Source organism: Pseudorca crassidens, chromosome 13, assembly GCF_039906515.1.
Source record: "Pseudorca crassidens isolate mPseCra1 chromosome 13, mPseCra1.hap1, whole genome shotgun sequence".
Taxonomy (NCBI): Eukaryota; Metazoa; Chordata; class Mammalia; order Artiodactyla; family Delphinidae; genus Pseudorca; species Pseudorca crassidens.
The window spans coordinates 70,417,854-70,443,739 of NC_090308.1; the positions used below are offsets into that span (position 1 = coordinate 70,417,854).

General features: G+C 38.8%; 1 protein-coding gene across 3 annotated transcripts in view; it reads left to right on the forward strand.

Moving 5' to 3' along the window:
• Nucleotides 1-25,886, forward strand: part of CEP162 (centrosomal protein 162) — a 91,791-nt gene that overhangs the window by 58,076 nt on the left and 7,829 nt on the right. For all 3 annotated transcript variants that reach the window (XM_067702655.1, XM_067702656.1, XM_067702657.1), the window contains 8 exons: nucleotides 1,391-1,517; nucleotides 2,742-2,905; nucleotides 3,981-4,085; nucleotides 7,348-7,560; nucleotides 8,692-9,341; nucleotides 12,430-12,571; nucleotides 14,482-14,580; nucleotides 19,620-19,754. In XM_067702655.1, the coding sequence (XP_067558756.1) occupies nucleotides 1,391-1,517; nucleotides 2,742-2,905; nucleotides 3,981-4,085; nucleotides 7,348-7,560; nucleotides 8,692-9,341; nucleotides 12,430-12,571; nucleotides 14,482-14,580; nucleotides 19,620-19,754 (1,635 nt within the window). The remainder of the gene's footprint in view (nucleotides 1-1,390; nucleotides 1,518-2,741; nucleotides 2,906-3,980; nucleotides 4,086-7,347; nucleotides 7,561-8,691; nucleotides 9,342-12,429; nucleotides 12,572-14,481; nucleotides 14,581-19,619; nucleotides 19,755-25,886) is intronic.

A 25,886-nucleotide genomic window follows, 5' to 3' on the forward strand; every position in this document is an offset into this window, starting at 1 on the left:
CTGAGTGTCCACACAGTAGGTTCTTGTAGAAATTCAATGCTCTCCTGAAAAGACATCCACAGAAGATCGCACAGAAGATTAAACAACGAAATGATACAGCTAGAACCACGATTATTCAAGCCCTTATGAATGGCTTTATTTTCTTCATAAGACTGTATTTTAGATTCTAAGGTAGGGTGATAGAAAGTTTCTAAGAATTTTCATTTTGAAAGTAAAATATACCAACTGTGCCCCAGGAGTTTGTTCAGCAGGTATGAGTTCAGCTCAGTATACATTTACTGAGTACCTGCCATGTGCTTGGTGCCGGAAAGCAAGCAGTAAAATCAGTCTTGGTCCCCAAAGAGCTCTCAGCCTAACGAAGAGAAAACGCTTGTACGCAAATAAGTGTTGAATGAAACAAAGTAGTAAATGCTGTGCTAGAGGTACACTGAAAGTTTGTGGTGATGCTGGGGCAGGTGTTATCAGGAATAGCCTCATTTGAACTGTGCTCTGAAGGATAAGTATGACTTTGGCAAGGCGAGGAATGAGGGCAGTTGAGAGAGTGCGGCATGTGAACACATTGAGAATTTAACTTTTTAAAAAATGTGCCAAGCATTTTTTTGCATTTGTGATATAGGGATGAGCAAAGTAAAGTTCTGCTTTCAAGTAGACGTCTATGTCAGGCGGTGATGAGTGTGTGAGAAGAAAAAATAGCAGCACCCCTGGGGGCCAGGATGAGGGTTGCCATTTTAGAATGATCAGGGAAAGCCTTCCTGGGGCCTCGTTTGAACAGAAATCCTGATAAAGTGAAGGAACGAACCACCTGGCTGTGTGAGGGCAGAGGAGACAGTAAGTGCAAAAACACCGTGGGGTTGGAACGTGCTGGGCGGGTTCAGAGAACAGCCAGGAGGTCTCTGCAGCTGGCGTGGAACGCGAGGGGGAGATTTGCAGGAGATGCGTCAGAGGAGCGGGCACGACTGGGTTCTGTGACACTGAAGGTCATGGTAAGAACTGTCGGCTTCCCGCAAGAGGGGTGGGAGCCACCAGAGAGCTTCAGACAGAAGACTGACATTAACTGACTCTTGAAGACAGTTCCTCTGGCTACTGTGAGGAGAAAAGACTAGGTGCTGAGAGTGGAAGAGGCAGACTGGTTAGAAGGGTATTGGAGTAACCGAGGAGAAGTGAGAACGGCAGAGTGGAAGGGCTTGGAAGCTGTGTTGAGTTACGTGATTAGAACTGATTCTAGTAGGCTCTGGGGAGCTCGTGATCGTTTGGAGGGGAATGGTGATGAGATCAAGCTAAAATTTAGAAAAATAATTAGCAGTGTTTATGATGACGTGGGTGAAGGAGACTCTACCACAATTTATTGTGGTTGGAAATAATTTGCTTTTGTATTTTTATGAATATCAAGAAAGAAAAAAACAGTTTATTGGAAGACATCAGAAGACTGAAGCAGGACAAACAGGCTCTTGAAGTAGACTTGGAAAAAGTGAAGAAAGAGAGAGACCAAGCCAAAGACCAGATTGCTTATGCCACAGGTAGAAGTCTGAGCTGAAACGGTTTACCTTTATACTCTTAACTGTTCTAATCTTGAGTTAAGTAATAGCAACTGGATAGTACAATTAAAATGCTATTCCTTGAAGTGTATTGTAATTTTAGAAACTTTAAAAAATTAGTTAATAGGTATGTGCCTTTGATTGGTTTTAGCAGCAATAATTGCGAGACCAAAGAAAGTCACAGATTGTTTTGAATTCATGGCATTGTAAGCTTAGTTGTTTACAGTCATCCCAGCTAAACTGTGACTTTCCAGGGCACGGTCTCCCTTTTTGTACCTGGGTCTGAAACATAAGCTCTCAAATATTTACCAAATGAACAAATGTTTGTAGAAACTATGTTTGTAGAAACACAAGGATGGATATGGTATACCCCACCAGGGAAAACACAGGAGAGGAAGATAAGAACGCAGAAGGAGAGTAAGATAAAGTTTAATATTAAAAAAATTAGAAATAAACATGAGGGTGCTAATAAGGGTTTCAGGGAGGAATGGCATTTGAGGGTCCTGACAGATGGAGAGATTCAGGAGTAAACGAATGGAGGGGCCGCTCAAGGGAGTTTCATTAGCGTGTTTTTGGATACACCTGGATTGCGGCTTAGGACGGCAGAACACAGGGCTAGAAAGGTTCATCAGAGAACCCCTTGTTTGCCAAAGCAAGGCTCTGTCCTCTGTGATACCATGATCTTCAGTGTAAGATGTGTATAGTAAAATCCACTTATTGTTTGTAAGAAATTTACTTTCTTCATCTGTAAAATAGAATAACAACAGTAGTCCCCATCATATGTTTGTTGTATTAAATAAAGTCTTACATGGGAAGCGCTCTCTAATGTTTGCCATTGTTACTTTTTAATATAATTATAGGAATTCTTCATTTTTATTATCTCCTGAATCCAACATTTATTTTCATAGAAAAGACTTTAGTTTTATAATGAAAGTCAGTGGGAAAACAAGTGATTTATCAAAAATTTCTATATGCCAGCTTTGCTACAAGTTTGAGGATTTGGACTCTGAACACAGTCTTCATCCTCCTTTACTAATACACTAAACTAGACACAGACTTACGTACATTAGTTGTTTTGGGCCTCTTTATTTTTTTCTTAATGCTTTCATTTGAGAGACATTGGTTTTCATTTAAAATCTTTCAATGTAGTTTATTTCCATATTTTGAAAAGTTACAATGGAGTTATTGTATTACTTTATCTTATAGGTGAAAAATTATATGAAATAAAAATTTTAGAAGAAACACATAAACAAGAAATAAGTCGCCTGCAAAAAAGATTACAGTGGTACGCCGAAAATCAGGAACTTCTGGATAAAGATGCAGTTCGGCTTAAAGAAGCAAATGAAGAAATTGAGAAGCTGAAACTTGAGGTAATGATCATTTCAGAATGTATTTCTATAGATGAACTCTATTATCTTCAACACTCCTTCATAGCTTTGTGTCATCAAATCAGTATACTCGAAATTCTGTTCATTAAAATGGCCAGTTTGACTTTGGTTTGTGTTTATTTGTGTAGTCTATTTTAGATTAGCCTGAGAATACAGTCAGCCATCTGTATCCAGAAGTTCCCTATCCAGCAGATTCAACCAACTGTGGATTGAAAATATTTGGAAGAAAAACAGAGTTTCAAAAAGCAGAACTTGAATTTGCTGTTCACTGGCAGCTATTTTCATAGCATTTGTTACATTGTTTTAGGTATTATAAGTAATCTAGAGATGATTTAAAGTATCTGGGAGTTACAGGCAAATACTACACCATTTTATACAAGGGACTTGAGCATCCCTGGGGCTTCGGCATGCCCGGATCTTAGTATCTGCAGGGGTCTGGGAACCGGTGCCCCACGGTTACCAAGGGGCAACTGTAAATCCAAGCTCCTTAGCACAGCCTGTGAGGTCCCCATGTGGTCTGAACCCTGCCTGTCTCTCCAGCCCCATCCATACTGCACTCCCCGGTCACTCTCCTCCCAACCACACGGGCCTCCCTGTGGTTCTTGAACATGCCGAGCTCGTTCCACTTGTTGCTTTGGCCTAGAGTGCTCTGACCTAGCTTCTTCCTGTGTCTCACTCCTTGTTCAAGTCTCAGCTCCGATTTCTACTTCCCAGAAAGATCTTCCTGACCTCTTAATCTAATGTAGCTACCAGTCTCACCTCCTCTGACTCTTCTCATTCCTTGAGTTTATTTTCTTCATAGTACTTGTCACTCTCTGAAGTTATTTAATTTACTTAATGATTTTGTTTATTAGCTTTTCAACTGTCTCCTTCCATTAAGATCTAAGCACCATGAAAGCAGAGACCTGGCTTGTCTTGTTTGCTCTCCATATCTCCAGCGCAGTGCGCTATCTGGGATCTAATAAGTGAATTAATGAACTGCCATTACGCTTTCCTCTTGGTGTTTCTCTGCTGTATTTTAAATATGCTTCTTAACATGGTCTTTCCTTATTGGTAGGTTGAGAAACTGAAAGCTGAATCTGGAAATCCATCCATCCAGCAGAAGATACGTTTAAAAGAAAAAGCAACTGATGCCAAAAAAATTCAGGATCTAGAGCGACAAGTACGTGTTCAGGGTAAATTTTCATTAAGATATTTTATATACAGAGCATTTTTGTTTTCTCTTTTGTTTCCGGAGTTCCTACAAGATGTAGTCAACCTGGAAATTTTTGGGTTTATTCATTCATTTTAATACAGAACTGCCTCTGCATTAAACTTTGAATACAGTATTTAAAGTAACAATAAAAACACAGTAAACAACATTATTTTATGTACTCTGTGGCTTTCTGCATAAAGAATTTTTAAGAGTAGTGTGTCTCATTAGGTGGTAGACCTATTGATGAAAGGTTATTTGCATCCCAGCTCTATTTGACATCCAGGAAGAAGGAGACAGAACTTTGCCACTCTGGGTGTAGAGCTAGGATCCCTTCTCCTGATCACCTGTAGAGCTAGGATCCCTGAAACCAGGTGAGAGAGGAGGGCACAGAAGGAGACCCTCCAGTTGGGAACATGTTAGTAGCGCTAGGGAAGTCCAGCAGAAGACCCTGGAAACCGAACATCCCCTCCCAGAGAGCTGGCCATAATTTTCAGCTCTGGCTCACTGGTTAGGCTTAGAAATACTCATTTCATGGTCATTGTGGCTGGAAGACTTTTTTCAAAACCCATGTAGTAACACTTACTAGGATAAAGGTTTTTTTTCATTGAAATAGTTGTTTTGTAGGCTGGAATATTAATTGTACCTTATGTTTTTAAAGCCTTCTATAACGTAGTATTTGTATTCATAACTAAATATTAAAACAAAATTAGAATTTCCAGTCCTGTTCATAAGAGAACATGATCCTGTAGTCAAGTCATGACCCTTAGACATACAGATATTATTCCATCACAAACCTGAGACTGTGAGGTCATCACTGGGCTGCATATCATCCCAGTTTTATGAGAAGAAGGAAAACTAAGCAAAAAATTAACTTTGTTACTTTACAGGACCTATTATATTAAAAGGTATGATTTGGTAGTTTGGTTTAGTGGCCAGGAAAGGAACAGGACTGAAGTGGTTTGAAGAGCGAGAAATATTCTGAAATAACTATAGTCTAGGTTGCTTGGCTTTTTTTTTTTTTTTTTTCCAGTGCCTAAGACTAAGATTAGCCTATGTAGAAGAAGCTATCCAGAATTGTGAGAGAGGAAAGAACAAAGGAACCACTTCTCCACTAGATGATTTTATTCTAAGAGAATAATGTAGAAGTGAACGTATGAGAGTAAAGAGATTTTGAAATTTCTTTGAAACGGTGATCCATATGGATCAGAAATGTAACGTTTTATCAAAGTAACCTCCCTCTTTTACTAACACTTTCATTAAAAATTTATTGGTTTACTGTCTTAGATTATATCTTTCTAAAATATTGTTAATATTTTGTATAGTTTGCTCACATACATTTCAGATCTTGTTCTGTTCCCTTGAACAGAACATTTCTATCCTAATGATTTTAAATCTTAATACATATTTTATAATCAAAGTATATCACAATATATTCAGAATCAGTTTGAGCCATATTCTGAAATAGATTAATTGTAGAATAAAACATCTTTTTTTCTAAATAGCACATAAGTAAAAGTGGGGCTAATTTATATGCATGTTATAGTGAAAATTTCCAATTATGTGTGTTCATTCATGCTTTTATTTAATGGAATATTCCATAGTTTAATTTCCAGTGAGATTTAAAAAACAACAACAACAAGAGCCACACTGGTATCAGAGACCAAAGAATAAATTAAAAAGCAAAATGAAAGAAGATAGAAATAAAATTAATTTTCTGCCAAAAATGTAGTATACTTTGCAAAATATCAAAGTCAGATTGAAAATATTGTTTAGCATTTTTAATTAATATGTTAATTGTAAATATGTTAAAACAAATTCATTTAAAAAAATCTAGTCTCTTTTTAATATACATGGTGGCTCTGTGTGTGTGTGTGTGTGTGTGTGTGTGTGTGTGTGTGTGTGAGATATATATACCTTTATATGCTTACATCTAATCTAGATTTTTAATACCAGGGGAAGCAAAATGAAAAAGTTTATAGATGAAATGATCCATTTTTGTATCTGGATGTATTCCACTTTATGGTATATCTATGAATGTGCAAGCAGTCTTCAGGAATGGAAATATTTGCTGTTAACTTTGCAAACGATGTGACCCTTAAGTACCTACTAGGAACAATATTCAGTCTATAAACAGGATTTTGAGCAACCCATCTTGCCTTAGGAAAGGTAGTTTTTGGGACCAGATCATATATACTAAAAACCATTATCAGGCCCTCACCACATGCTGGGCACTCGGCTAAGCACTTCACCAAGATAGATGTCATCTGATCCTCAAATATATGAACACCATGAAATCAGTATTGTTACTTCCCCATTTTACCGATGAGGCGAAAGAGATATATAGATTGAGGAGTTGACACGCTGCTAACACAGTCTTAACTCCAGACACGCTCTAACCTCTGCACTAGACCACCTCTTAGGTGCTATTTTATTTATTTTATTGCATACTCGGGGGTTAGAAGACTGTTCAACGAAGTTTTAGTCTCTTACTCTATGTTTTTCAAAGGTATCTTAACATAACACCTTAAACAAAAGCAGGTATACACACGTATGTGTATATAATATCAAGCTCTAATTTCTGTGGACCCAGGTGCAGTTTTTCCTTACAGAAGGACTGTGTAGTATGTTATTGTTTTTAATAGACTAAATGAAAAGTTGTTTTTATGAGGACTTCATTAAATGTCATCTAATCTTCTTTGCTTCCTGATTGAAAGAAGTCATTTTAAAGTAGATTAAACTTTATTTGGAGGAGGACTGGGGTAGCGGGGAGATGGTTGCAGGCAGGGGCAGGCACTTAGGAAGCTGTATGTTTATTATAAAAACTTTGCACATTCATGTGCAGATAAGTAATTTTTCAATCAGTAGACAGTATAAACACTTATCTGAGGGGTGTCTAGAAAAAAGGGAGGGGGAAAGAGCTTTGTCCTCACAAAGATTGGTTGTTACTAGTATAATAGGAAGACCGAAGATCTATTTCAAATAAACATAAGAGGATTTCTGTAAATTAACCAGTATTAGATTAGACATTATACTATAGTGTGTTTTAATCAGGATATAAAATTTGAAATTAATTTGTGCTGCTGTGCATTTGATTCAGTCTTGAGATGTGATATGAACATCTCTTTGAAACCTAGACATGACTGATAGAGCATAATCTAAATTTTTACATTAAGCTGCTTAATTTTAATACATTTGTGACCTTAACATGCATACAAAAATATTTTAATAGGTTAAGGAAATGGAAGGAATTCTAAAGAGACGATATCCCAATTCTTTGCCTGCTTTAATATTGGCTGCATCAGCAGCTGGTGATACAGTGGATAGAAATACAGTGGAGTTTATGGAAAAAAGGATAAAAAAACTAGAAGCTGATCTGGAGGGCAAAGATGAAGAAGCAAAGAAGAGCCTTCGGACCATGGAACAGCAGTTTCAGAAAATGAAGGTACGTGCCGGGTAGCCATGGAGATGGGGCTCAGAGGTGTACCATGGGGGCTTGGGGGCTTCTTAGAATGAGACCGAAGAGTATGTCTTTGGAGGGCAGAGACCAAATAGAGGAATGAATTCCAACCCCACCCCTCTTTTAATCTATCTAAACGTACCTAACTTTTTCCTTTTTCCAGTCCCTATCCCACCCCCCTCTCCTGCCCCTGCTCACTTCCAGCCACTTCCTCCTTTCATTTCTGATTCCCAGTGCACACCAAGCATTTCAGTTGCCTTCGCATGTGCTCTTCCTACTTCCAAAATACTCCTGCTTCCACTTATCCCCAAATTTACACACATCCCTCAAAGCTGAACTTGAATGTGCTCCCTCTGTGCCATCTTCCCTCCTTCCTTCCCTCAGGCCTCCAGACACACCCAGGTGCCGCTCTGCGCCGTGTTCATAGGCCCATTATCGCAGTTATCATAGGACAGTGAAATTTGCCATGTCACTCAGCTCACTGGGCTGTGGACTGTCTGAAGGCAGGAGCTGAGTTTATCTCTAGGATCTGGCACAGTGCCTGGCATGCAGTTGTAGCGCAGTAAATACATTCAGTGATTGAATGAACAAAGCTCTTTCATGCCTCCCTCCACAGAGTAGACTATTAGGTTATTTTGTTAATAATAATAAAGCTCCAATATGCAAATTCTAAGCTGACTTATTACTCCTATGAGATTTCTAAATTGATGTTAGAAGGTTGAAAATGTGCTACTTCTTACAGATATCAGTAACCCCAACTGCTTTCCCTATTTATCCTCAGGGAGTATAGTGTGTCAGTTTGCATAGAGAAGGGTACACAGTAATAGGTTTGCTTGTGAGGTTAAAGTAAGTTTTGGTGTATAAAAACTTGTAACGTTAGGAAGCAACGTATAATTAGGAAATTACATAACATATATTGAGAATATATAATGGTATGCCCTTCAGAGACAGGACTTCAACACATTTGCCTGACTCAAGGAACATGGGCTTGGAGGCATCAGAATACATGGTGAGTCCCTGAATGAAGGAAAAGGCAGGACCTGGGAGAGTGCAGGGCTTCCGTAACTAATGAAATGTTTAGCAGTGGTTTGTCGTTACATGGATTCTTTTCTACAGATTCAGTATGAGCAGAGACTGGATGAGCAGGAACAGCTGCTTGCCTGCAAGTTGAAGGAGGCCTCCCAGAACCAACATGACAGCTCCTCCAGAGTTAAAGCACTAGAGAAGGAACTGGATGACGTTAAGGAAGCCCATCAAATCACTGTAGGAAATCTTGAAGCTGAAATAGATGTTCTTAAACATCAGAATGCTGAATGGGAGCTCAAGAAAGATGATAAGGATGATCAAGATTTCCAGTCTATAGAATTCCAGGTGGAACAGGCTCATTCTAAAGCTAAACTGGTCAGACTCAACGAGGAGCTAGCCGCAAAGGGGAGAGAGATACAGGACCTTTCACAGACTGTGGAGAGGCTTCAGAAGGAGAGGAGAAAGATGCTCTCTAATCAGCACTCTAAGGCTAGGGAGGAAATGGCTGCCAAAAGGGTGAAGAAACATGTTCTGCACCCGGGTAAAAGAAATGCTAACTCCTCTGGAACCCTGGAGGGCAAGCTTTACCAACCACATACTTTTACTGATTCCGATATTTCAGAGGTTGTACAAGAAAACTGCAGATTGAAAAATGAACTGGAGAGATTAACTGTGGAGAGGAATGAGCTGAAGATGAAATCTGAAGTAGCAGTGAACCAATTTGAAAACTCCATAAAAAGGTAAAAATGTGACTTCGTCAGTATATGGAGACATAAAAAGATAAAAATTAAAAAATCGTAGATGTATTTCCCCTGGATAATTAGCTTGACCCTGAACTAAGTTCATTACCAAATTTTAAGAACCTATATTACATTGCTAAGCACAGATCTGTTTCAGAGTTGGATCTTCTACCTATTGGAAGCTCAGATTCTAATGAACTTGAATCTTCATGTCAACCCCGTTCTTGGGCCGAGCAGTCTTACCTTTCTGCACTTATCCAAATGGTGTTGATAAGCTGACCCACTGGGCCTTCCTGCAAATGAATACCATCGTTTATGGTTGCTGTAGGCAGATAGCTATCAGAAAACAGCTCTTAGTGAAACTAGTTGACATTCTAAGAGGAAAAGGTCCTCTTCCAAAATAACTCTTCAGATTAGTCTTGTGATTACATCTCTTCATGCCTTGAAGAACTTCTGTACTCATCCCTTTCCTACTCAGAATCTCCAAGTACCATCTCCTGTCTCTTCCCTCTGAGCCTTCTTACATGCTCAGATCTTTTTCACCTGATCAAACCAAGTTCTGGTCCTCTGCCTTTCAGTAGCAGTTTTCCACAAGTAGCCTCTCCTTTTATTTCCCCCTGACTTCCTCTAAGCGTGGCTCTCACCCTCACACTCTTTTGAACCTGGTCTCTCAATAGCCTTTCTCAGCCAGTGGAGTTTTCTCCATCCTCATTTTCTGTGACGTTGTTGACTACACTGCCTTTTCTGAAAGGGTTTCCTCCTTAACGTCCATGACTTGACACTCTGACTAAAGCTCCTTTTCTGCTCCTTTTGACAGACTCCTGACTCCTTTTCCTTCTCCCTCCTCAAAAATCTGACTTTCTACCAAAGTTCAGGTTTTGGCTTTCTCTCTGTTCTCTGCTTTTTCTCCCTTGCTAAACTCATCTGTTCTCTATGGCTTCTGTGAACCACGACTCCTAGATTTACTTTTCAAGGCTTGTTCTCTTCCCTGAGCTCAGGTGTTAAATCTAAAAATGTGTTGGATTATTCCTCTTGGAATCAGTAGTATCACAGATTTTCTCTTTTTTTTTAACCATAAACTGGCTTTACCTCCCAACTTCCCCATCTCTGTCTATGACCATATTTTCAGTTGCCAGGCCCAGCTTTACCACCTTTATTCCTTGGGTTGACAGTCTATGGGGTGCTTCCTTATAAGTATTAATTTTGCTTTTTTCCTTTTTATAGTGTGGTCTACTTGGTTTACTAGACAGTTTTCCCACCCCACTCTCCCTGATTTCAGTTTCCATCTCCCCCAGTCATCTAGCTTAAAAACCATTAAAATTCTTTAAGTACTCCTGTATCTGAGTCACTCTGTTCTCCAGTGACTCCCAACTTCCTAAAGTATCAAGACTGAATTTCTCTACCTGGCATCTCAAGTCCCATCACCATTCTCATCCTGCGCCATCAGAGTAGTGTTACTTGCCAAATTTCTTTCCTGCCTTTTGCTCACTCATGTTTCATTTTCTAGGAAAAATATTACCTAGAACTTCTTAGAAATTTCTTGCTCCCATCTTCAACTCCTGTATAACTTATGTACCAAGAAGCACTAATTGTACACCACCTAATAGCTCCTTGAGAACTGATGTATGATTATACTTCTTTTGCAACCTGTAGGCAATAATAGGTTTGATTATGAAGTTTAAAATAAGGTTTGGGGCGTACAGAACATGTGTAGTTTAATGTTTGTGAAGCAACATATGAATTGTGAAGTTATATAACATATATATTGAGAATATGTAACGTCATGCCCTTCAGAGATTAGGATTTCAGTACATTTGACTGATTTACGGAACCCAGAGTTGGAAGCATCAGAATACGTAATGAGCGCCTGAGTGAAGGAAGAGGTAGGACCTGGGAGAGTGCAGGGCTTCTACCAGAGAATGAGGATAGGAAGCACCTAACAAATGCTTATCGACTGATTAGCAGCCGCATCTAATTGAGTCATCATGGCAGTCAGACTGCTTCCAAATTGAAACCTTGTTTCTTTAGTCCTGAATATGATAGTAGTAATGAAGCTGTTTGGAAAGAATCATATTCCTTCCTAGAAATAATTTAAAATTCAGGTTCTCCTATAAATTTTCCTATACATAATTTTTTTAGTATTGTTAATCTGTCTTTCAGACAGCTCTGGGCCTGAGAAGTGAAAAGTGTTTCCTAGGCCCAGATTTAGGCTGCTTTTTACTACAGTTCAGTTATATCACGGGTGCTTTAGATTTTTATGCTTTTCCGAGGGTCCTAATCACACTGTTTCCATGAAGAAATGTAGTCAAGTAAGCAACTGATATGTTTGTAGTTTGGGGATTGCCATATTAATAAGTATCAACAGTGATTTACTAAATATCTGCTTTCAGTAAAATTGTCATTTTTTAATAATTTTTCCAATAAGGGGAAATGTTCATAAGAAATGTATCAGCTTTTTGGTATAACTTTACCATTTACTGAACTGCCACTGAATGCATAAATTTTGTCATAGAGACAAACGAGTAGTCTCAGGTTCAAGTAGTCTCAGGTTCAGACTACCCTATGTCCTAAGAATTACCGTAAAGATCATTTTATTCTTGCAACCAGCAGCCAGCCCTGGAGTCATATGCATGGACCAAAAACTGGTGAGTGTTGCCTAGAAACAAAGCATTGGAGAGTCTAAATAATTGGGGCAAGAAATCTGAGTTTATCTTAAAAGATAAAATGACAAGCTCTTTGCCTTAAATCCAGACAGAACATTTAGAACCTTTGTTTCTCTCAGAAAGTGCCCCAGGCTGGGGGGTGTCCAGCTCTGCAACTTACTGATCTGGGACCCTAGATACATCACTCTTTCCTACACTCAAGTTTGCCTTTATGAAATTGAGTAAACAAGAGCAAGCTCATGGAGGGGTTGTAAGAACTCATAGGCAATAATGTATAAAGCACCAAGCACAGTACAGTAGATATTGGTGCCTTCTCTCCCTTTGCTTCTTTAATTTCCAGGCTTCTTACACTATTTTTGTGCTGACTCTGAATTAGAGGTTGAAGAGCCACTTTTATGTGTGGTGTTCTTTCATTTGCTCAAAAGGTTCAAGGAAGAAACTGCAGCACACATCACATCCCTCAAAGCATCTCATGAGAGGGAAGTAGAGAAACTCCTTTGCCAAAACGCAGTCGAAAATTCTTCTTCTAAAGTAGCCGAACTAAATCGTAAAATAGCAACTCAAGAGGTAGGTGACTTTAATAAACTTTGAGTGTAATGCAATTTTCTTTTTCAAGACTGTTGACAAAGTATCTGGAAATATTTTAACTTCAATTCTTGAGGTTGGTGATAGGAATGGGAAATTACTGTCACTTTCTTTTTTTTTAATAGAAGACAACACTCTTACCGTATATGTGTTTAACTATTCTACTTTACAGTTATACCTTTAAGTAAGTGTTGTTGCAATTTTGTCCCTATATTTCTCAAATATATCTTCCTGTAAGTAGGTTGTAATAGATGGTTGAGGGATACATCCAATGTGATGGGGACCTTGTACTTAAGCCTGAATGCTGAACCACCTCCTTCCACCCCAAGTCCCAGCTGCCAAGTCACTCTTCTTTCCCCATGACCTGTTGTTCATTAAATAATGTTTTGTGGTCATTCAGCCACTGGGGATAAAATAATGAACAGAGACATGTACACAACTACAGCCATTATGAAGCATAGTCTCCTGAGAATTTTTACAGGGCACGGTGACAGCTCATCCGTATTTCCTCAAGTGTGTCTTCCTTCTTGGATAGCATGTTTGTCAACTTGGAATAGTTATAAATATCTACTGTGTGGCCCATCTTCTGTGGTTTTTGCCAGTTGAAAAAACAGCATTAAAATAGAATTTGCAACTTACTTTCAAATGGTGTATCCAAGAAAAAAAGAAAAGAGAGCAAATATGGCAAAATGTTAGCAGTCGGTAATTCAAATTGAAGAATAGATGAATGTTCATTGTGCTCTTCATCTTTCTGTAGGTTTTAATACCAAACTGAGGGGGAAAAACTTCAAGAAATAATTATCTCATGATCACCTCTCCCACCCATAATTATTTAATAGGATTTTAATTAAAAACAAGTCCGTCAGTTGGGGAAGTTTGAGTGTGGACAAGACAGGAGATATTATGAAATTACTGCAAATTTTCTTAGGTGTAAAAATGTTATTGTGGATTTGTAAGAAAATGCGTGTTGAAATATTTGGTGTATCTAAGGGTGAGATGTAATGAGGTCAGTAATTTAATTTCAGATAGCTCAGAAATAAAGAACTTTGACTGTTTTAATACTTGACTGAAAAAGATTTAAAGTGCTTTTTTGAAGTAACCATTATACAGCGTTGCAGAGAGCTTCTCTAGCTTTCTTACCCCCAAAGGAATGGGGTGTCAGTGGGCGGCAAACATAATATCAAGTGATTATATGATAAGGAGAGGTCTGGGAGGGATGGGGAAAGTAGTGTCATTAGGCCACAGTGCCATAAGTATCAATATGTAATTTTCCCAGAGGAGTTCTAAGTGTAATATTTTAAATTGAGAGTTAAATGAAGTCAGCATAGTCCGATTGTAGAAACAGTAAAAGTAAATCATTAGAGAAAAGAAACATGAATTTTTCCTGTTTTTGCAGCTTCTTGATGGAAGTATTTACTTACGTACTTCAGTTTCTTTGTCTAAAAATGAGACTTTTCACAGATGTTAGGTTTTATTATTTTAGTCACTAGCTCTTTAATAAAAACTATCTTAATTACAAAGTATAAAGATAATATTGGCCACTTTCTTCAAAATGTTTAAACTTTATAGAAGTTGATTTTAAGTGGTATTTTTCAGATCTTCAAAAGAAAAGTATTAGCGATAAAGAAGCCAAGTAGTTACATAGTTATTAATTTATGTGTGTGGTGTTATATATTAAACTTTGAAAGAAACAAAATGATGAATTTATTCAATGAGTTTAATTTATTCAATGAATTTAATTTCTGTGGCAATGATGTTAGATTTTGGCAATTATAAAATATTAGGATCCTTTTTATTTTTTAATACAAACAAGTCATTAGTTCACTTTCATTTTTCAGATAATGTTCAAGGAAAAGCTTTATTAACTCAGTACTTCTAACATAATTTCCTAGGTACTTATAAAACATTTCCAAAATCAAGTTAACGAGCTGCAGGGTAAACAAGAGTCTCTTGTAGTTTCTCACGTTCGAGAAGAAATCCTACAGAAGGAGGTAAGAAATAACCAAAATATTCTGCTAATATAAGCCTTTCTTAACCATTTCAATCATATTCATATTTCTGTATAATTCTTTAAATTTAAATGTACAGAGATAACCCAGAAATATCTATCACATCAAGAAAATATTAATAAAAGCCAGCTTTCCCCAGATGAAGCTCAAATGTTAGTTGATTAAGTTATTTATATGTTTGTATTTGTCATTGAGATTTTCTGGGCAGTAGGGAAATGGGGCGAGTTTGGTTTGGCTGTTTTGAGTTTTTAGGAGGTAAAATTGGATGGTTAAGGCCATTTCTGCATTAAGTACTAAGACTATTTAATTTGGTTAAGAAATAGGTAAAGAAATTATGACAGTGATGCTGGATCACTAAGAAGAAAACCATTATTGGAAATAGATCTTTCTAGAAACTCACCTTTTTTTTTTTTTTTGCGGTACACGGGCCTCTCACTGTTGTGGCCTCTCCCGCTGCGGAGCACAGGCTCCGGACGCGCAGGCTCAGTGGCCATGGCTCACAGGCCCAGCCGCTCCACGGCACGTGGGATCTTCCCGGACCGGGGCACGAACCGGTGTCCCATGCATCGGCAGGCGGACTGTCAATCGCTGCGCCACCAGGGAAGCCCCAAAACTCACCATTTTTATTACTCTGAGATTCTTTTGATTCTAGGACGTATGAAAAACCAGATAAGCTGTGTATTCTGTTTGAAGCATATACATCATTTTTTTGTTATTCAAGGACTTATTAAATCACATGATAAAAGCAAAACATACAACTAATTGCATTATGGAAAGATTAATGTAAAAATACTCCACAATTATGCAACTATCTGTTTTAAAAATCTTGTTCTAGGAGTTGAAAGGCTATATAGTTCAGCACCGTGCATCCTTTTCAGTGTTTAAGAGGTACATAAACTTTGTTGTAATAAGCAGTAAACGTACAGAACCTCACAGACCTCAAGTAAAATTTTTAGGAAGACAGTAAAAGGAAGTATGTGTTCATGTTTGCAAGATAAAGAGCAAGGTCAATTTTGGTCAAGTTACAGTGTTCTTAGTTTGAGAATAGCTAAATATTTTGAAAATAGAAAAGCTATAACACATGATTTTCAAGCCTATTTACTGGAAAACTAAGTAAAGCACTCTGTGTCTTGAATAAAGTTAATGACAGTCTGCCTTTTGATATGAACCATATTTATCATAGCTGTTTTACCAGGGCTAATTTATTCCCTCTCTGGTGCCCTGTGTGTCATGAGGCATTCCGTCTCAGGCCAGTGGGAATATAAACCATTCCCAGCCCGTATGAGCTCCAAGAATCGTTCAGGCTACTGTTTCCACTGGCTTCGAAACCGCCTCTGGACAACAGACTAGGCAGTTATAGAGCTCATCTTGTTTGTTTCCTTTCTCTCATGAATTACAGCCCTGCAGTGCTATTAGCCAGTTTTGGAAAATAGTTGTTTCGTATATTGTCTGTTTTTTCTGGTTGTTTAAGAAATCCCTGTTGCTTACTCCACCATGGCCTCAGGTGAAAGCATAATAAACAGTGGTGAATTCTGTTTTATGACTGCTTTATTTTTCTTTTAATTTATTTATTTTTATTTTTGGCTGCATTGGGTCTTCCTTGCTGTGCACGGTCTTTCTCTAGTTGTGGTGAGCAGGGGCTACTCTTCCTTGTGGTGCTCAGGCGTCTCATTGTGGTGGCTTCTCTTGTTTCGGAGCACAGGGTCTAGGCGCACGGGCTTCGGTAGTTATGGCACGCGGGCTTTAGAGCACAGGCTCAGTACTTGTGGCGCACAGGGGTAGTTGCTCCGCGGCATGTGGGATCTTCCCGGACCAGGGACTGTACCCTTGTCCCCTGCACTGGCAGGCGGATTCTTAACCACTGCACCACCAGGGAAGTCCGTGACTGCTTGTTTTTAAAGTAATTTTCTAGAGCTACAAGAACACTGAGTGATTTCAAATTTTTCAGCATAGCTCAAGTTAGCTATTAGAGATTTTTAGTTCTCTTTGATGGTGTCATACTTAACCTGATTTTTTTTGATCCTTGATTCCTGCATTGGTTATCTGTGCATTCGAGTAATTGGTGTCCTCTTCCAGACTTTGCAGGTTTGCTACGGCAGAGATAGTTCTTTACCAGTCAGCTCAGCTTGGGTTTCTGGATGTGTCTGCTGGTCACATCCTTGGGCTTGCTTTCATGGTCTATTTTTGGGCAAGGCCACTGCCTGAGTTCTGAAGTTGGAGGAAGAGGGATGCCACTAGCTGAGTACAGTTGGACAGGATTCCTGGTTTGGTTCCCTACCCAAGTGAAGCTGTTGCCTAGCCTGTATCCAGAGTGCCAACTGTGGTTTATTCACTGTATGACTCTAAATGTTTACTTGAACCTACATTTTATAATAGAGGAGTCAAAATAGTAATAATAGTTACTGTTTATTAAGTGTTTACTAGGCACTGAGGTGTTCTGTGTGGTTCTCACAATAACCCAAAAGAGTAGGTACTACTATTCCCATTTTATAGATGAAGAAACTGATGCTAAGTAAAATGAAATAGCTTACCTGAGGTCACCAAGCAGAATATAGAAATGGAAGCATTAGGACTCAGGGCCTCTGGCTCCAGGTCCAAGGCTCTCAGTTACTTTTTTTTTTTTTAATTAATTTATTTAGTTTTGGCTACGTTGGGTCTTTGTTGCCACACGCAGGCTCTCTCTAGTTCCAGTGAGGGGGGGCTACGCTTCATTGCAGTGTGCGGGCTTCTCATTGCAGTGGCTTCTCTTGTTGCGGAGCACGGGTTCTAGGCATGCAGGGTCAGTAGTTGTGGCTCGCGAGCTTAGTTGCTCCGTGGCATGTGGGATCTTCCCAGACCAGGGCTCAAACCCGTGTCCCCTACATTAGCAGGTGGATTCTTAACCACTGCGCCACCAGGGAAGTCCCATCAGTTACTTTTTTACGAATCCCCTATCAACGGACATTCAGGTTGTTACCAGTTTTTTTCTATAGCATTCAAGTAGCAGGAAGCATTTTTGATCATACATCTTTGCCTGTGCATCCAGTTGCCTCCAATGGATTAATTCACTAAAATATAAGAATTTTTTAAAAGTAAAGATTCAACCTTAATTTATACTCTTAAAGGTGCTTTTAAGTAGGTACAGATGAAGGGACGTTATCTCTATTCTTTGTCTAGAACCAAATTTCTGAATTTAGGTAGTTTACAAATGAATGTTTAGCCTCTGAAAGGTGACTCCGTTGATTTATTCATGGATAATTGTTAAACACCTACTCTCTGCTGTGCATGGCTCTAGGTGCTAGGAATACTGAGGAGAACAAAGTTAGACAAAAATCCCTGCTCTCATGGAGCTTACGTTTTATTTGGGGAATCAGACAATAAACAAATGTAACTTTTGATAAATCAGATCAACTGAGACAACATCTGTTAAGTACTTAGCCTAGCACATGATACTGCCATAACTCACTACTGCCTGTCCTTTAAGAGTCAGTTCAGCCACAGCTGCCTCAGGTTGAGAATCCTGCAGCCCACCTCTCCTTCAGGTTCAGGACTCCCTCACTTACCACCTCACTGCTTCTTGGGCATCTCTCCATGGCAGCACATCATGTTAGAATTCTCATTCTCTCAAGTGCGCCTTCCACTAGACCAGAACTTCCCAGCTGGTGGATCTGGAATGGGTTACCTGTGGTCACAAGATGATGATGGCTGGAAAGGTCGTCTAATGACAAACTCAGTCATTTTTCAATTATTAAAAAGTTAGTTTATAGAAGATGAAGTGATATTTGACCATTACAAGTATGACAATGCCTCTGACAACTTTCTTAGTTCAGTATCATTTTTTTTGTTTTGTTTCGATGGAGGGGGGGTTTTGTTTGGTTTTTTGTTTTGTTTTACAATTTTTAGCAATCATAGTTTTGACATACTGCCCAGCACCCATACTGCCCAGCATGGTATGTATGGCATCTCCCCAACCTTTCTGCAAATCATCCTAATTAAGGTCTGCTTATTTCTTTGGTCACTGATGATATCAAGGATGTCCCACACTTAAAATTTTTAGATTTGCCTCTGATTTAATTTGCTTGTATTTTCACATTTTTTAAACTAACTTCAGAAGAGTATATGGGTTCTTTTTTTTTTTTGTATTAGTGTTATTAAGTACTTGGGTGTTTCCATGTAAAGCATAATTGAATTGTTAATTTTATCCATTTTCATTTGCTTGTTAATTATTTTGCCTTTTGATATTAACAGTTGGCAAAGTTATCATAATTTTATGGTATAAACAAAATGCAATTAATTTTTTTTATGAAGTCCAATGTAAAGATCCCTCATGTCACCTCCATTTCACTCCCTGGTGCCATAAAAGTTTTACCATTTTTTCTGGGTCATGATATGAAAAAGGAGGTACTGCACCAGACTGTCATCTCCATGAGGACAGCAACTGTGTCTTTCATCTCTGCATCCTCAGTACCTAAGAGCCAGCACAGAAAGAGTTCAGTACTTCCTTATCTCTGTTTTCTATGCATACATTCACATGTGGAATGAATTAAGTGACAAAGTGATACGAACCAGAAGATAATTACAAATAGAATTATAGGGAGTTGACAAAAGAGGATCCATATTTATTGAACTCTTTCTGTGTATTGGGTGCTTTAAATGTATTATTTAATCCCAACAGTAATCACACTATTAACAAATACTTTGTAACAAGGCTGAATACATCAAAGAAAGTGCCCAACTTCATTTTCTGCACCACAACCAGCCTGGCATACCTGGGAGGGAGAAAGTGGTCCAATCATCTGGAACCTTTTGGAATGTGAGGTCACTTCAGAACAAGGATGAGCCTTTACTTTCTGGACCAAGGGAATGAAAGCTATTATTTTAACAACTCCAGATACCTTTGATGTTAACAAAAAGCCTCTTATCTAGAGAAATTTTATACAAAGAATATGCAGTGACTGTTCTTACTTCTTATGACTGCCTGTTAAAAATGAATTATTTCCTTGTTATCATAATTTCCCATTTATTTCATATCTCAATTTTAGATTACAAAACTCTTGGAAGAATTGAGAGAAGCCAAAGAAAACCATACACCAGAGATGAAACATTTCATGGTCTTAGAAAAGAAAATTAAACAGATGGAAATGAGACATGAGCAAAGAGAGCAGGAGCTTCAACAGGTGAAGTAGTAAATCACTTTTACATATTTGTACAGTTCTTCACATTTAAGTACCTCCCGTTTGCTATCGTTTTGTCTTCCCTAGCAAATTACTTAAAAAGTATTTCCATTGTATATTGATTTTACTAAAAATAAATGTATAGCTTTTAAGAGAAAATAAGACTTTAATTCTTAAATACCTGAAGATTGGTTTGCCTTATATCTACAGAAATAGAGTAACAGCTTTTGTATTCTGTTCTTTATTGTTGATGGATGCCTGAAAGTTAGGCATTTTACCTTGGGAACAGGGCTCTTGGGAACCGTGTTCCATATTTAAGTCATTTCAATAAATGTTAGTAAGAAACAGGCTTATATTAAAATGCGATCACTTAAAATCTTATTTGCCTAGCACTAGTAACATTGGGGTTAAACAGATAAATTAACAGAAATTAAAATGGGCAGAAGGGCTTGATGTGTTTTTAGGCACTAGCCTTGGTCTTGATATTTAGCTTTGCTTGAACAGTGTATTAGTCTGCTTGGACTGCCACAACAAAATATCATAAACTGAGTGGCTTAAAAAACAAATCTTCTCACAGCTCTGGAGGCTAAAATTTACAATCAAGGTTTCCAACTGGTTCAGTTTCTGGTGAGAGCTCTTTCTGACTTGCAGATGAACTTTTTTCTCCATGTGTGCTCTGTGTGGTGGAGAGGGGGAGTAGAGAAAGAAAGAGCTCTCTAATGCCTCTTCTTATGAGGACACTAATCCAGTCTAACTGGGGCTCCACCCTTATGACTTATGACGAGATGGACTTTATAACATATATAATATATAGTATCCAAAAGGAACAAAATACATTTTCGAGCACACATTCTTCTCAAGCACACGTGTAAAATTCTCCAGGATAGATCATATATTAGGCCACAAAACAAGTCTTAATAAATTTAAGAGGAGATTAAAATCAATCATCAAGCATCTTCCCTGACCACAGTGGAATGAAACTGAGAATCAGTTGCAAGAAGAAAACTAGAAAATTCACAAATATGTGGAGTTAAATCACATGCTGCTAAACAACCCACAGGTTAAAGAAGAAATCAAAAGATAAATTTAAAAATATCTTGAGACAATTGAAAATGGAAACACAGCATACCAAAATTTATAGGATGCAGCAAATCAGTCCTGAGAAGGAAGATAATTGCAATAAATGCCTACATCAAGAAACAAGCCAAAGACAAAGAAAATTTTTAAAACAGCAACAGAAAAGCAATGTGTCACATACAAGGGAACCCCCATTAGAGGATATGTAGATTTCTCAGTGGAGAGTTTGCAGGTGAGGAGACAATGGATTGATACATTCAAAATACTGAAAGAAAAGACTGTCAATCAAAAATACTATAGCTGGCAAAGCTCTCCTTCAGAAACAAATTAAAAATCGTCAGGGAGTTCATCACCACTAGACCTGCCTTACAAGACTCCTAAAGGGAATTCATCAAATGGAAATAAAAAGATGCTAATTAACATCATAAAAATATATGAATGTAGTTGAAAAACTCACTGGTAATGCTAAATATATAGTCAAAGTCAGATTCTGTAATATTGTAATGGTGGTGAATAATTCTCTTACAATTCTAGTATAAAAGTTGAAAAAGCAAATGTATTAAAAATAACCATAACTACATTAGTTATTGCACACAGTATTAAAATATGTAAATTGTAACATCAATAACCTAAAATTGAGGTGGGAAGCAGTAAAAGTGTCAAGTTTAGTATGCTATTGAAGTTTTTATCAACTTAAAATAGGATGTTATAAATATATCACATTTTATGTAGGCCTCACATTAACCACAAAGGAAAAGATCCTGTAATAGTTATCCAAAAGATTATGCTAAAGGAGTCAAAGCATACCACAACAAATCATTAATTCACAATAGTAGACTGGAAATGTAAGAAGCAAGGATCTACAAGACAGAAAACAACAAAATAACAATAGTAAATTCTTATCAATAATTCTCTTTAATTTAAATGGATTAAATTTTTCATTCAAAACAGTAGAATTGCTGAATGGATGAACAACAAGATCCAAACAATATGCTACCTACAAGAGACACACTTTAGCTTTAAAAACACATGTAGACTGAGAATGAAGAGATGGAAAAAGCTATTTCAAGCAAATGGTAACCAAAAGAAAGCAGGAGTAGCTGTAGCTATATCAGATAAAATAGAGTTTAAGCTAAAAATCACCAAAAGAGACAGTGAAGGTAATTATGTAATGATAGAGGGCTCAATCCATCAGTACGATATAACATGTAAATATTTATGCATCCTACATCAGAGCACCTAAATATATAAAACAAACACTAACAGAACTAAAAGTAGAAACAAACAGCAATACAGTAATAGTTGGGGACTTTAATATTCCACTCTCAACAATGGATATTTCATCCAGAAAATCAATAAGGAAACAGCAGGGTTTGAGTGATACTATAGAAAAAATAGATCTAACAGATATATACAATACTTCCCCCCGCCAACAACAGCAGAATATACATTCTTATCAAGCACACAAGGAACACTTTCTAGGATAGATCACATGTTAGGCCACAAACCAATTATTGGTAAACTTAAGACTGAAATCATAGCAAGTATCTTTTCTGACCTAAATGATATGAAACTAAATATCAACAGGAGGAAAACTGGAAATGTGACATATACATAGAAACTAAACAGCACACTCCTAAATAAACAATGGACCACAGAAGAAATTGAAAGAAAAAAAAAGTATCTTGAGATAAATGAAACGTGAAACACAACATACCAGAACTAATGCAGTGCAGCAAAAGCATTTCTGAGAGGGAAGGTTATAGAAATAAATGTATGTTTCAAGAAAAAAGGTATCAAATTTTAAAACCTAGCTTTATACCTCAAGGGACTAGAAAAAGAACAAACTAAGCCCGAAGTTAAAAGAAGGAAGGAAGTAAAGATTAGAGCAGAAATAAAGAATAGAAAAGATTAACAGAACAAAGAGTTGGTTGTATTAAAAGATAAACAAAATTGACAAACCTTTACCTAGACTGAGGAAAGAAAAAGGGAGAGAACTCAAAATTATAAATGAAAGAGGGGACATTACAAATAATACCACAGACCTTTACCTAAACTGAGGAAAGAAAAAGGGAGAGAACTCAAAATTATAAATGAAAGAGGGGACATTACAAATAATACCACAGAAGTACAACAGATCATAGGAGACTACTATAAAAATTAAATGCCGGGCTTCCCTGGTGGCGCAGTGGTTGAGAGTCTGCCTGCCGATGCAGGGGACACGGGTCCGTGCCCCGTTCTGGGAAGATCCCACATGCTGTGGAGTGGCTGGGCCCGTGAGCCATGGCCGCTGAGCCTGCACGTCCGGAGCCTGTGCTCCGCAATGGGAGAGGCCAGAACAGTGAGAGGCCCGCGTACCGCAAAAAAAAAAAAAAAAAAAATGCCCACAAACTGAACAACTTAGAGGAAATTGATAAATTGCTAGAAACGTACGATCTATTAAGACTGAATTATTAAGAAATAGAAAATTCTGAAAAGAGCATGCTAGCAAGGAGATGGTATCAGTAATCAAAAGTCTCCCAACAAAGAAAATTCCAGGAACAGATGGCTTCACAGGTAAATTCTATCAAATTTTTAAAGAATTAACGTCAGTCCTCAAACTTCAAAAAGTAGAAGAGGAAGGAATACTCTCAAACTTATTTTACAGGCCAGCATTACCCTGATAACAAAGCCAGATAAGGACACTACAAGAAAATAAAACAATAGACCACTTTCCCTGATGAATATAGATGCAACAATTCTCAAAAACAAACAAAAAAATAGAGACCCGCAAGCAGGCAGCAAGCACTGCCCCCTGTCCTGGTAGTGCACGGGCTGCAGCCACCCCTAGGGGACCCCTGAGCAGGCACCAAGGGCTGCCCTCACTGTCCCAGAAGCACACAAGGGGCCGTGCATGCGCACCCCACATCAAGGGGATAATGGCCAGCATGCACTGAGGAAAGAGGCAGCAAGCATCCAAACTAAAGACAGCCCCTCAATTCTGGACAAGGTGGCAGAGTAGAAGGACTTGAGCTCACTTCCTCTCACGAAAACACCAAAATCATAACTGACTGCTGAACAACCATCAACAAAAAAGACTGGAACTTATCATAAAGATGTTTTTACATTCAAAGACAAAGAAGAAGCCACAGTGAGACAGGAGGAGGGGCACTTTCATGACATAATAAAATCCCATACATACCAAGTGGATAACCCACAAACTGGAAGATAATTATTATCACAGAGGTTCTCCCACAGGAGTGAGAGTTCTGAGCCCCACGTCAGTCTCCCAAGCCTGAGGGTCTGGCATTGGGAGGAGGAACCCCCAGAGCATTTGGCTTTGAAGGCCAGTGGGACGTGACTGCGGGAGCTCCACAGGACTGGGGGAAACAGACTCCACTCTTGGAGGGTGCACACAAGTTTTCCCAGCACAAAGCAGTAACTCCATAGAATCCTGGGCTAGACCTACCTGTGGGTCTTGTAGAGTCTCCTGGGGAGGCGGGGGTTGGCTGTGGCCCACTGGGGGGCAAGGACACTGGTGGCAGAGGCCCCAGGAACACTGATCAGCATGAGCTATCCCAGGGGCTGCCATTTTGGCACCAATTCCTGGCCCTAGCCAACACGCCACAGCCTGCAGGCTCCAGTGCTGAAATACCTCAGGGCAAAAAAAACAGCAGATAGGAGCTTAGCCCCACCCATCAGCAGACAGGCTGCCTAAAGCCACACTGAGCTCACAGCCACCTCTAAACGAACAACTTGACGTGGCCCTGCCCACCAGAGGGACAAGACTGAGCTCCACCCACAAGTAGGCAGTCACCAGTCCCTCCCACCAGGAAGCCTGCACAAGCCCCTGGACCAGCCTCACCCACCAGGGGCAGACACCCAAAGCAAGAGGAACTACGATCCCGCAACCTGCAGAAAGGAGACTATAAACATAGAAAGTTACGCAAAATGAGATGACAGAGAAATATGTTCCAGACAAAGGAACAAGATAAATCACAAGAACAACTAAGTGAAGTGGAGATAGGCAATCTACCTGAAAAAGAATTCAGAGTAATGATAGTAAACATGATCCAAGATCTCAGAAAAAGAATGGTGGCACAGACCGAGAAGATACAAGAAATGCTTAACAAAGAGCTAGAAGATTTAAAGAACAAACAGAGGTGAACAGTACAATAAGTGAAATGAAAAAATACACTAGTAGGAATCAATAGCAGAATAAATGAGGGAGAAGAACAAATAAGTGAGCTGGAAGACAGGATGGTGGAAATCACTGCTGTGGAACAGAATAAAGAAAGAAGAATGAAAAGAAATGAGGACAGTGTCAGAGACCTGGCACAACATTAAACACACCAACATTTGCATTATAGGGGTCTCAGAAGGAGGAGAGAGAGAAAGGGCCTGAGAAAATATTCAAAGAGATTATAGCCAAAAACTTCCCTAACATGAGAAAGGAAACACTCAAGTCCAGGAAGTACAGTAGAGTCCCATGCAGGATAAGCCCAAGGAGGAACACACCAAGACACATATTAATCAAACTGACAAAAATTAAAGACAATGAAAAATTATTAAAAGCAACAAGGGAAAAGCAACAAATAACATACAAGGGAACTCCCATAAGGTTATCAGCTGATTTTTCAGCAGAAACTCTGCAGGCCACAAGGGAGTGGCACCATATATATATTTTTTTTTTTTTTTTTTTTTTTTTGCGGTACGCTGGCCTCCCACTGCTGTGGCTTCTCCTGCTGTGGAGTACAGGCTCCGGACGCACAGGCCCAGCAGCCATGGCTCACGGGCCCAGCCGCTCCGCGGCACGTGGGATCCTCCCGGACCAGGGCACGAACCCATGTCCCCTGCATCGGCAGGCAGACTCCCAACCACTGCGCAACCAGGGAAGCCCGGGAGTGGCACTATATATTTAAAGTGATGAAAGGGAGAAACCTACAACCAAGAATACTCTACCCAGCAGGGCTCTCATTTAGAGTCAACGGAGAAATCAAAAGTTTTACAGACAAGCAAAAGCTAAGAATTCAGCACCACCAAACCAGCTTTACAACAAATACGAAAGGAACTTATCTA